Source organism: Notolabrus celidotus, chromosome 6 (genome assembly GCF_009762535.1).
Source record: "Notolabrus celidotus isolate fNotCel1 chromosome 6, fNotCel1.pri, whole genome shotgun sequence".
NCBI classification, from domain to species: domain Eukaryota; kingdom Metazoa; phylum Chordata; class Actinopteri; order Labriformes; family Labridae; genus Notolabrus; species Notolabrus celidotus.
Genome location: NC_048277.1, coordinates 235,555 through 247,821, shown reverse-complemented (window position 1 = coordinate 247,821; position 12,267 = coordinate 235,555). Strand labels below are relative to the sequence as shown.

Sequence of the window (12,267 nt, the reverse complement as noted above, 5' to 3'; positions counted from 1 at the left end):
TATTGCTATAACCTCACAGGATAAATAAATGACTCATAGTTGGTTGCTTTGTGCCATGTTTTACATCTACAGCTCTAAAATGCAACAGCTTTACTGTCACACTATGTTGCACAAGAAAATGTGTAAGCAAACAAGCTTTGGAGGAATCAATATCAGGAAACTTCCCTCTAAGACAATCAGCCTGTCAGTCTAATATTTGTCTAGCACCAGTTCATAACAACTGTTATATCAGGACACTTTCCATGAAGACATTTTACAGAAAGAGCAGTAGACTGGACTCTTAAATAAAATAATCATTGTGCATCCATCCACTTTATTTATACAGCTTCAAATAGCATTTAGACATGCAGAACACTTTACCAAAACCTTACTGTGTTGAAATCAGAGCTGTTGGCTCAGGGCAAATGGAACTGTCAACACATTAAACACATACACAGTTCATCTAAATGAGACACACTAGGATTCAACAAGTGTTCACATTTGCTCTTCAGAAACCAGCTCAGCTGTTTGTGCTGTTATCAAGTGAGTGTTTGATTTCTTGTATGACAGTACAGTGACCCTTAGACATCAAGAAAACTGGACTCATTAAAAGGTATTCATAAATATTCGATCTCAACGATTGAGTTGGATAATCAGAGATTTAGAACAAAACAGGCTTTTACATATATTGAATATTTTGGACATTTTCAGGCCGTACATGACCGGGTTTAGGATCGGCTGACATGTAATAAGGTATGAGGAGAAAATTATAGGCAGCAGAGTTTGTGCACCGCTCACATTAAACCTGCTCTGAATAACCACAAAGCAAATTCCAAAAGCAAAGTTGAGCAGAGAGGCCAGGTGAGGTGTGCAGGTACTGACAGCTTTCTGTCTGGTCTGTTTGGAACCAGAGAAACACACTTTAAGAATCCTTATGTAAGTATAAAAGATCCAAATCAGAGGAACAAATACTGTGATTACAAGCTTAACTATGCCATAAATATTATTTATTGTGGTGTCAGAGCAGGCCAGTTTAACTATGGAGTAGTTATTACAGTAAACATTGTCAATAATGTTCCCACACAGCTGCAGAGTAGAACTCAAGGACACTGTGCAAGCAACATTAAGACAAGCGGCTAACCATGACACTGCAATAAGCACAGCAACCTTTTTAAAAGTCATAAGAGAGTTATATTGCAGAGGATAACAGATGGCAAGATATCTGTCATAAGAAATGACGGCTAAAATATAAAACTCTACAGTTACGTATGAGTACACACAGAAGATCTGCAGGAAACACAAAGGAACAGAAACAGTGTGACTGTCAGAGAGAATCTGAACCAAGAGGAGAGGGAAGAACCCCGTACTACCAAACAGCTCATTAACAAACAGACTGCATGGAAATATATACATAGGTTCATGTAAGCTCCTGTTCTTACAGATAACAACAATGATCAACAGGTTGGCACACAGAATTAACATGTAGATAAACATTACAATCATGAAAAACAAGGGTTTTAAAACCCTGGTTTCAGAAAAGCCACCGAGCCTGAAATGAGAAAAATGTGTAAAATTGATCATGATTGATCACGACCCATTACCTCATTAACCATAAGCAGAGGACCTGCAGCAGGACCAGGCTGTATGGAGACATTACACAGGCTCATTCATATTGTGAGCTCTCATTTCAAATGTTAGTTCCGATTGCTGGGACCGTCTGTGCCTCCCAGTGTTCACCTTCTTTCGGGTTAACTAAAGCAGCAGAACAATGTTAGCGAGTGCAGATGAGTTTACTGCAGAGCTTGTGTCTTGTTGAGTAAATACCTTCTAAGATAGTCACATGACTGGCCACAGGTCTGGAACAGCTGAGGGATTCAAAGTGATGACAATAACTCAGAAAACTGAAGATTGACCCCAGGACCTTTGTGGAAAAATACTTCGAGGGCCAAATATGAGTCAGGGATTAGATATCCATTCATCAACCTTTGACCCCTTATTACATTCAGGGTCACAAGGGGGACGCAGAGAGAACCCACATATTCACATATCGCAGGGTCTTGTTCATGGGATAAAACATATCGCGAGATTGAAAAATGACATGTTTTTGTTTAATTGAACCTGGATTGTTGTTAAATTATATGTACCTGTCTCAGACTCATGGCCAAACTGAAGACTGTACAGAAGTCTAACAAAGTCCTAACAAAAAAGGAAACAGTCTGTCACATCAGCCTAGGCTCAGCTTCTTGCTCTGGTTACCATTTACTTTCAGAATCCTTTAAGGCTTTACATTGTCAGGGCCCTGCATACCTCAATGTTCAACCCCTCATTGTCCTAAAAGACTGTACTTTATGATAACTTGGTGTTTGTAAACCCTAGGACTAGTATATTATTTGTGTTTTGCAATAAACCTTGCTTGTGTGGCAAGATAGGGAGCTGCACTCCCTACCTTTAGGGGTCAGTGTGGCTCATAGTTACTGGGCGCACGCCTATAAAGGCACCTGGTCGGCTTGTCTTCTCCCTCTTCCTCCTCCTCCCTCACGGAGCCGTCAGACGTGAGATACGTCCGGTGTTGTGCCTGTGCGGCACGAAGAGTGGTTTCGGGTTTCCGAGGGTAGGCGTGCTCCCTCGTCTGTTTGATTCATTCACCTGTGCGGGTTGTTTACTCCGGTTTTCGCTCCGTTACAGCAGTGTGGTGTGACGGGGGCTGAGCTGTTCTGCGGGGTCTGGGTGCGCACTGTCCTTATTTCCTTTTGGCAGTCCCCATACCACTGATATTTTCCCTTATTTAGTTTGTTCCTTACTTAGTCTGCTTTCATTTAGTCTGTTTTAATAACTGTTAATAAAGTATTTTTATATTGTGAAATCACGTTCTCGTGTCCTGTGGATAATTCGAACCGCGTGCCCTTCCTGTCTGTGTTTAGTTTATTTAGTTTACATCCTGGGGTGTAAGTCCCCAGGTGGCGTTGCCCTTATTTACACATTACTGCTCGCCTTGCCACATTTGGCGTTGCCGGCAGGATCCACATTTAAAGGACAGAGACGTGATTTCCACCTGTTAAAATTTTTTTGTGTTTGTAGATTGTGTTTTATATGTAAAGTCAGAGTTTGTGCCAGAACCAAGACAGCAGTATCGTTTCAGAAACTAAACTATTCACAAACCATTATCCCCCTTCCTCATTCCCTGCTGGAGGCTTAGGTGTGGTTGTTGTCGGTATGGAGGAGGAAGTGCAGCAGCTCCGGGAGCTCGTGCTGCAGCTGAAGGCAGACAAGGAGCGTCTGCTTCGGGAGCATGCTGTGTCTCATTCGGGCCCTAGTGGGGCAGCTTCGGTGTCTTCCGAGTCAGCTGGTCGTGCTCCGGCTGCTGTGACGGAGCGGCTGGTGGTTATACCTAGAGACCGTAGATGTCCCATGTTTAATGGTAAGACAGGCACTAGTGTGGCTGAGTGGATTGAGGAGGTACAGGCGTGCATACGGGCTCGCCACCTCTCTGTTGCTGACCAAGCCCTCTTTATTGTCGATCATTTGGAGGGAGAGGCGCGGGATGAGATACGGTTTCGACCGGGTGTAGAGAGAGACAACCCAGTCCGCATTTTTTTCCATCTTGTGAGAGTTGTACGGCCATACTCACTCTTATGTCACTCTGCAGCAGGCTTTCTTCGCGAGACAACAACAGGAGGGTGAGACGCTGCAGGAGTTTTCTTTGGCTTTGTTATCGTTAATGCAGAACATCCAGCAGTGCGCACCTGACGGTATGCCAAACGCTGAAGTTTTGCTTCATGACCAGTTTGTAGAGCGTGTCCTTGACAGTTCTCTGCGACGAGAGCTGAAGCAAATGGTTCGGCGTCAGCCCACTGCGACGTTGCTGGAGGTGCGTAGCGAGGCTATTAGATGGAAGAGGGAGGGTCTTCCTGGGGGTTCTCGTGGGCGTAGCTACTCTCTTCCATCTGCTCATGGTCTTCAGTTTAGTGTTCGGAGTAGCTCCATCCCAGCCCCTGTAGCTGCTGCCCAGGGGCCGGGTTTAACTGAACTGATTGATCTAATGAAGCGCCAACAAGAGCAGCTCAATGAGCTTACGCGCACAGTAGCTTCCTTGCAGGCTCCCCGACCCCAAGGTCGGATGTCACACAACAATTCTGCGATTTGTCGCAGGTGTCAGCAGCCTGGACGTTTTGCCCAGGAGTGTGATGGTGAGCGTGCCCCTGTTCGTGCTCGTGCCCACTCTGTCGCGGGGTTAACATCCCACCTTTCTGCTCGGCAGCCGGAAAACTGAAGCCCGCTGAGTTGTCGAGCCACAGCTCAGTAGGGGAATCTCCAGGCTCTGTCGATGGTAAACTGGCTGGTCTAATGTCGTCATGTCCAAACATTGATGTTCTGATGGGTGATGTCTCTGTCATGTTTGGTGGATACTGGGTCCATGGTGTCCACTATAACTGAAAGCTTTTTCCAGGAGCATTTCGCACCTTGGGATCATGATCGCCTGCGGTCCTGTCATTGGCTACAGCTGCGAGCGGCTAATGGCCTAGCCATTCCATATGTTGGTTACTTGGAGCTTGATGTGACCCTCTGTGGGATGGAGATGTCCCGCTGCGGGATCTTGGTCGTAAAAGACCCCCCTGAAGCTGTGGCCTCAGTCTCTGGAGTCTTGGGGATGAACATTATCCGACGTTGCTATCGGAATCTTTTCGGGGCATATGGTCGGTCTCTCTTTGATTCACCCCCTGTGTTGCAGGCCCCTGGCCCCGTCATTGAGGCCCTCCAGAAGTGCCACCAGGCTGCTGCCCAGGTTCAGAAGGACCCTATGGGTTCAGTTCGGGTGCAGGGTAAACGGGCCCTTCGCATCCCTGGTGGAGTAATGAAGATTGTGGCCAGCACTTGCTTTCCACACTTTGGAGATCAGCCTGCGCTGTTCGAGCCCCCTGATTCTGGTCTGCCAGCGGGGTTGCTGGCGTCTCCATGCTTGGTTCAAGTTGTCCGGGGTACGGCTTATATTCCGGTGGTCAATGTGGGAACCACGGATATTCTCCTGTACCCTCGGACTTGTCTTGGTGCTCTCAGTGGTGCCCAGGTTGTTAGTTTACCCACAGGGGTGACTGAGGTGAGGCCTACCACGGCTACGATCTCCTCACAAACAGCCAGTAGCTCGACCACGGGAGTGACCCCACAAGTGGATCTGTCCATGTTGATGGAGGAGGAGCAGGGGGAGGTGAGGTCTGTGTTGCAGGAGTACAGTTCAGTCTTTGCAGCCCACGATGGGGACTTAGGCTGTACTGGCCTCATCTCCCATGACATTCCGCTCCTTGATGATGTCCCTGTTCAACAAAGGTATCGTCGCATCCCTCCCTCAGAGTATGAGGCAGTGAAGGCTCACATCAATCAGCTTCTCGAGGCGCAGGTCATTAAGGAAAGCTGTAGACCCTATGCCTCACCCATCATGCTGGTCCGGAAGAAGGACGGGAAGCTGCGCTTGTGCGTTGACTACCGCCTTTTGAACAGCAAAACCAGGAAGGATGCGTTCCCACTGCCTCGCATTGAGGAAAGCCTGGATGCGCTTTGTGGTGCCCGCTGGTTCTCGACAATTGACCTGGCTAGTGGGTACAACCAGGTGCCAATGTCCGAACCAGATAAGCCTAAGACCACTTTCGGTACCCCTTTTGGACTTTTTGAGTTCAACAGGATGCCTTTTGGGCTATGTAACGCCCCAAGCACCTTCCAGCGGCTGATGCAGAGGATGTTTGGAGATCAGCAAGGACAGTCCCTCCTTCTGTACCTTGATGACATCGTTGTTTTCTCCTCCTCTGTTTCTCAGCATCTGCAGCGGCTGGAAGTAGTGCTTGGTCGGCTCCAAAAGGAAGGTCTAAAGGCCATACTGGAGAAGTGCTCTTTCTTCCAGAAGGAAGTTAAGTACTTAGGCCATGTCATCTCAAGCGATGGAGTCTCCACAGACCCTGAGAAGATCGAGGCTGTGTCCAAATGGAAGCGGCCCCGTCATGTTACAGAGCTGCGCTCCTTTTTCGGTTTTGCCAGCTACTATCGGCGTTTTGTAGAGGGCTTTGCGCAACTGGCCGGCCCTCTGCATAAATTAGTAGCTGAGCTTGCAAGCAAAAAGCCCAGAAAAAGATCCGAGCAAGCCCTGGGTGCTGCCTGGACGCTGCAGTGTGAAGCCAGTTTTGAAGCCTTGAAGTCGAAGCTAGTTTCCGCCCCTGTGCTCACTTATGCTGACTTTTCCTGTCCCTTCATTTTGGGGGTTGATGCCAGCCATAGTGGCCTGGGAGCAGTCCTCTCTCAAGAGACCGACCGAGGTGTTCAGCCTGTCACTTATGCCAGTCGTGGCCTCAGGCCAACTGAGCGAAACATGGATAACTACAGCTCCATGAAGCTGGAGTTTTTAGCCCTGAAGTGGGCTATGACGGAGAAGTTCCTGGAATATCTGTTGGGCCATAAGTGTGTGGTTTACACAGATAACAACCCGCTGAGCTACCTGCAGTCTGCCAAGCTGGGTGCCACGGAGCATCGTTGGGCCGCCCAGTTGGCTGCGTTTGATTTTGACATCAAGTACCGATCAGGTCGCAGTAATCGGAACGCTGATGCACTCTGGTGTCCCCAGTGTCCTCCAGCGTGCAGCAGTTCTAGACCCAAGGGTGGTGGCAACCCAGGGTCTAGTATCTGCGTTTCCATCTCCCTCTCCTGCTGACATTCATGCCTTGCAGGAGGCAGATCCCCTTGTGAGAGAGTTTTTGGTGTTTTGGCGGAGACAGGCTCGGCCAAAGCCGGCTGAGAGACCTCAGGTTTCTAAGCCGGAGATGGCCCTGTTGCGTCAGTGGAACCATTTGGTTGAAAAAGAGGGTGTGCTTCACCGACGGGTCTTCCAGCCTGATGGTGGGGACGAATCCCTCCAACTGGTTCTGCCTGCAGTCCTTAAGCAAGACACCCTTATCCGCTTGCATCAGGAGCATGGCCACCAGGGCATTGATCGGACCACTGACCTGGTGAGGCAGCGTTGCTACTGGCCGGGGATGTCATCGGACATCAAACAGTGGGTCCAAGAGTGCGAGCGCTGCCAGGTTGCAAAAGACTCTGGGTCAGTGCCGCATAGCTTTATGGGTCACTTGCTTGCTTCGGAGCCAAACGAAATCTTGGCCATTGATTTCACCCTGTTGGAGCCCTCCAGCAGTGGCGTTGAAAACGTCCTTGTCATGACAGACGCTTTTAGTAAGTACACCGTTGCTGTTCCCACTCGGGACCAACGGGCCTCTACTGTGGCCCATGTTCTCCTTACAGAGTGGTTCTACAAATTTGGTGTTCCAACCCGTCTTCATTCAGACCAGGGGAGGAGTTTCGAGAGCGCTTTGCTGCACCAGCTCTGCTGCTTGTACGAGGTTGAGAAGTCTCGCACTACTCCATACCATCCAGCGGGCAATGGGCAGTGCGAGCGGTTCAACAGAACTCTCCACAACCTCCTACGCACTCTTCCAGTCTCAAGGAAATGGGACTGGGTCTCCTGTTTGCCCCAGGTGTTGTTCTCCTACAACACCACACCCCATCAGGGCAAAGGAGAGTCACCCTTCTACCTGATGTTTGGTAGAGAACCTCTTCTCCCCATCGACTTTCTGTTGGGACGAGTTCAGGATCCTGTACGTGGGGAAGTACAGGATTGGGTTTTTGAGCATCAAGCCAGGCTTCAGGTGGCTTTTGAGGGTGCTAAAGAACGGTTGTTGGCTGCTGCTGGTCGCCGGAAGGAGCATCATGACCAGCAGGTTCGTGATGCACCCTTACCGGTGGGCCAGTTGGTGTACCTTAAAGATCACAGTGTGAGGGGTCGTCACAAAATTCATGATGTCTGGAGCTCTGTAGTCCATCAGATGTTAAAAGAACCAGCGAATCAAGGAGCAGTATACACTGTCGCTTCAGTGCATGACTTGCATCATGCACGAACAGTACACCGGGACATGTTGAAGGCGGTTATCAGGCCTCAGCCTCTACCGACCCCTCCCAGGGACCCCTCGCCTTCTGGCCTGGAACAGGTGGAGGGTGAATCCCTCAGTGATGGCGACTTCAATCAATCAATCAATCAATCTTTATTTGTATAGCGCCAAATCACAACAAACGTTATCTCAAGACTCTTTTACAAACATAGGAGGTCTAGACCACACTATGTCAAATTATGAACAGAGACCCAACACCAAGACAGGGTAAGACTCAGTCTGACCCCACCTTAATCCATCATGAGCATTGCACATCGCAGTATTTAGCTAGTTACAGTGGTGAGGAAAAACTTCCTTTTAACAGGCAGAAACCTCAGGCAGAACCAGACTCATGTTAGACAGCCATCATGCCTCGACTGAGTTGGGTCTGGAAAGACAGATAGAGGGGAGTAAAAGAGAGAGAAGTGATAGTGATGAGACGAGTCGTAGAAGCTGTTGCCGCTGGAGTCCAGCACGTCCGTATCAGCTGGAGTCCAGATCGTCCGCAGCAGGAGGACGTCTACGGCAGCTCAGAGGAATCTACGAGACAATGGAGCTCAGGGACTCCAGAAAGGTCTATGGTTAGTAACTTTAATGGGACAGGCAGAGTTAAAGTAAGTGATGAAGGGGTTGGGGGGAAGAAGGTGAGCTAGGATCCCAGTGTGTCATTGTGCCAGTTCCCCCGGCAGTCTTGGCCTATAGCAGCATGACAAAAGCTGGTCCAAGCCTGATCCAGCTTAACTATAAGCTTTATCAAAAAGGAAAGTTTTAAGTCTACTCTTAAAAGTGGAGAGGGTGTCTGCCTCCCGGACCCTGACTGGTAGATGATTCCAAAGGAGGGGGGCCTGATAACTGAAGGTTCTACCTCCCACACTACTTTTAGAGATTTTAGGTACAACTAGCAAGCATGCATGTTGGGAGCGTAGAGTTCTAGAGGGGTAATAGGGCACTATGAGCTCTTTAAGATACAAGGGTGCCTGATTTTTAAGGGCTTTGTAGGTTAAAAGAAGGATTTTAAATTCTATTCTACATTTTATTGGGAGCCAGTGTAGAGAAGCTAACACTGGAGAAATGTGCTCCCTCTTCCTAGTTTTAGTCAATACTCGAGCTGCGGCGTTTTGAACTAGCTGAAGAATCTTTAGAGACTTATTGGGGCAGCCTGATAAGAGGGAGTTACAGTAATCTAACCTGGAGGTAACAAATGCATGGACTAGTTTTTCTGCGTCGCTCTGAGATAGGAAGTGTCTAATTTTAGAAATACTGCGCAAGTGAAAATAGGCTGACCTTGAGATTTGCTGAATTTGGGAATTGAAGGATAAATCTTGATCAAATAGGACTCCTAGATTCCTAGCCGAGGTGCTGGATGCCAGACTAATGCCGTCTAAGGTACTTATATTATTAGAAAAAGTCTCTCTGAGGTGTTTGGGGCCGATAACAATCACTTCAGTTTTTCCTGAGTTTAGCAGTAAGAAATTTCTGGTCATCCAGGTCTTTATGTCTTTTAGACAAGCTTCTAATTTAGATAACTGATTGGTTTCTTCTGGCTTCACTGATAAATAGAGCTGAGTGTCATCAGCATAACAATGAAAATTAATAGAGTGCTTCCTCATGATGTTACCTAGAGGAAGCATATATAAGGTGAAAAGAATTGGTCCTAGCACTGATCCTTGTGGAACTCCCTGACTAACCCTGGTCTGCACTGAGGACTTTTCATTTACGTGAACAAATTGAGATCGATCTGTTAGGTACGATTTAAACCAAGCTAACGCAGTTCCTGTAATGCCAATTAGTTGCTCTAATCTCTGTAACAGGATTTGATGGTCAATCGTATCGAATGCAGCGCTAAGATCTAATAAAACAAGTACGGAAAGAAGACCACTGTCTGAGGCCATTAGTAGATCATTGGTTACTTTTAACAGTGCAGTCTCTGTGCTATGGTGGGCTCTAAACCCCGACTGAAAGTCCTCAAACAAACTGTTGCTCTTAAGAAAGTCCCAGAGCTGAACTGACACCACTTTCTCCAGGATTTTAGAGATAAAGGGGAGGTTAGATATCGGCCTATAGTTAGATAAGGAGCCTGAATCAAGAGTGGGCTTTTTAAGGAGAGGTTTAATTACAGCTACTTTAAATGATTGAGGTACATAGCCTGTCAGTAAAGACATATTAATCATACTGAGTAAAGAACTGCTAACTAGTGGAAGGACTTCTTTTAGCAGCTTAGTTGGGATTGGGTCTAAAAGACAGGTCGATGGTTTAGCTGAAGAAACTGTTGAAACCAGTTCAGGAAGGTCAATGGGTGAAAAACAGTCTAGGTATACATCTGGCTTTAACGCCGTTTCAATGATCCCGCTGTTGGTAAAGGGTCCTACACTAGTTAAAGGTAAGAGGTTACTAATTTGATCTCTAATCTTTAAGATTTATCATTAAAGAAGCTCATAAAGTCATCGCTGCTGAGGGCTAAAGGAATACATGGCTCAGTGGAGCTATGACTGGTATTTACAGGTACAGTGTGTATCATTTAAAGGTGCAGTGTGTAGTATTTAAAGGTGAAGTGTGTAGTATTTAAATGTACAGTGTGGAGTATTTAAAGGTACTGTGTGTACTATTTAAAGGTGCAGTGTGTAGTATTTAATGGTACAGTGTGTAGTATTTAAAGGGGCAGTGTGTAGTATTTAAAGGTACAGTGTGTAGTATTTAATGGTACAGTGTGTGGTGTTTAAAGGTGCAGTGTGTAGTATTTAAAGGTGCATTGTGTAGTATTTAAAGGTAGTGTGTAGTATTTAAAGGTACAGTGTGTGGTATTTAAAGGTGCAGTGTGTGGTATTAAAAGGTGTAGTGTGTAGTATTTAAAGATGAAGTGTGAGGAGAATTAGTTAAAAATAAATCAAGGAGAGAAGATTTCTCTGGACATTTTGAGGTTTGGGCGTGTTGACCCGTTGACTATTTGTGTTAAGTTAAAAGAATCTCACATAGACTTAAAACTATCAGAACTTGAAGATAACCAATCCCAGTTCAGATCTCCTGTGAGAAGAAACTCATTGGAGGCTAAGGTTGAAAGCTGTGTAGTCAGTGAAGATAAAGTCTCACTACTAGCAGAGGGCGGTCTATAGCAGCCTACGATGGTAAGAAAGTGGCCGTTTAGCAGCTCCAACTTAAGAGCAAGAAATTCAAATTGACTGCTGAGGGAAAGAGATGATTGAACAGTAACATGAAATTTCCATTTGACATATATTGCTATGCCACCACCTTTTTTTCTGGGGCGGTCACAACGGAAAACATTATAACCTTCAATAGCAATATCTTTATCTGTGATGGATTTCTTTAGCCAAGTTTCAGAAAAGACAAGAATGTCTACATCAGTCGATTTAGCCCAGATTTTAGCTAGGTCAAGTTTTGGCAATAGACTTCTAACATTTAGGTGTATAACACCAAGCCCTGATCTAGATTTAAATTCAGTTGGAGTACTCAGACAATTTATATCTGGACTGGGGTTGAGTTCAATATTACCAGACAGTAAAAACAAAAGTAAAGTTAGGACTTTGTTAGACTTCTGTACAGTCTTCAGTTTGGCCATGAGTCTGAGACAGGTACATATAATTTAACAACAACCCAGGTTCAATTAAACAAAAACATGTCATTTTTCAATTTCGCAGAATATTTTATCCCACGAACAAGACCCTGAGATACTTGAACAAAAAGTGTCCGGTGTCAGTGTTTTGGTTAATCAATGTTTAGATTAATCTTACTTTAAACATTGGTGATGAGGAGTGAGGAGGAGGAGGAGGTGTTGCCTCACAGCAAGAAGGCTTCTGGTTTGAATCCCTGGACGGGCAGGAGCCTCTCTGTGTGGAGTTAGTGTGTTCTCCCTGGGTATGTGCATACGTGGGTTCTCTCCGCCCCCCCTGTGACCCTGAATGTAATAAGGTTGATGGATGGATAGCTAATCCCTGACTAATATTTGGCCCTTGAAGTATTTTTCCACAAAGGTCCTGGGGTCAATCTTCAGTTTTCTCAGTTATTGTCATCACTTTGAATCCCTCAGCCGTTCCAGACCTGTGGCCAGTCATGTGACTGGTAGGTATTTACTCAACAAGACACAATCTCTGCAGTAAACTCATCTGCACTCTAACACGCTAACATTGTTCTGCTGCTTTAGTTAACCCAAAAGAAGGTGAACACTGGGAGGCACAGACGGTCCCAGCAATCGGAACTAACTTTTCAAATGAGAGCTCACAATATAAATGAGCCTGTGTAATGTCTCCATACAGCCTGGTCCTGCTGCAGGTCCTCTGCTTATGGTTAATGAGGTAATGGGTCGTGATCAATC

General features: G+C 46.4%; 1 protein-coding gene across 1 annotated transcript; it reads right to left on the bottom strand.

Annotated features, from left to right (window-relative positions):
- Positions 1-612: 612 nt before the first annotated feature.
- LOC117813889 (olfactory receptor 477-like) lies at positions 613-1,624 on the bottom strand. The gene has a single exon (XM_034684942.1). The coding sequence runs from the start codon at positions 1,558-1,560 to the stop codon at positions 613-615; it is 948 nt and encodes a 315-aa protein (XP_034540833.1). The 5' UTR covers positions 1,561-1,624.
- Between the last annotated feature and the right edge of the window lie 10,643 nt (positions 1,625-12,267).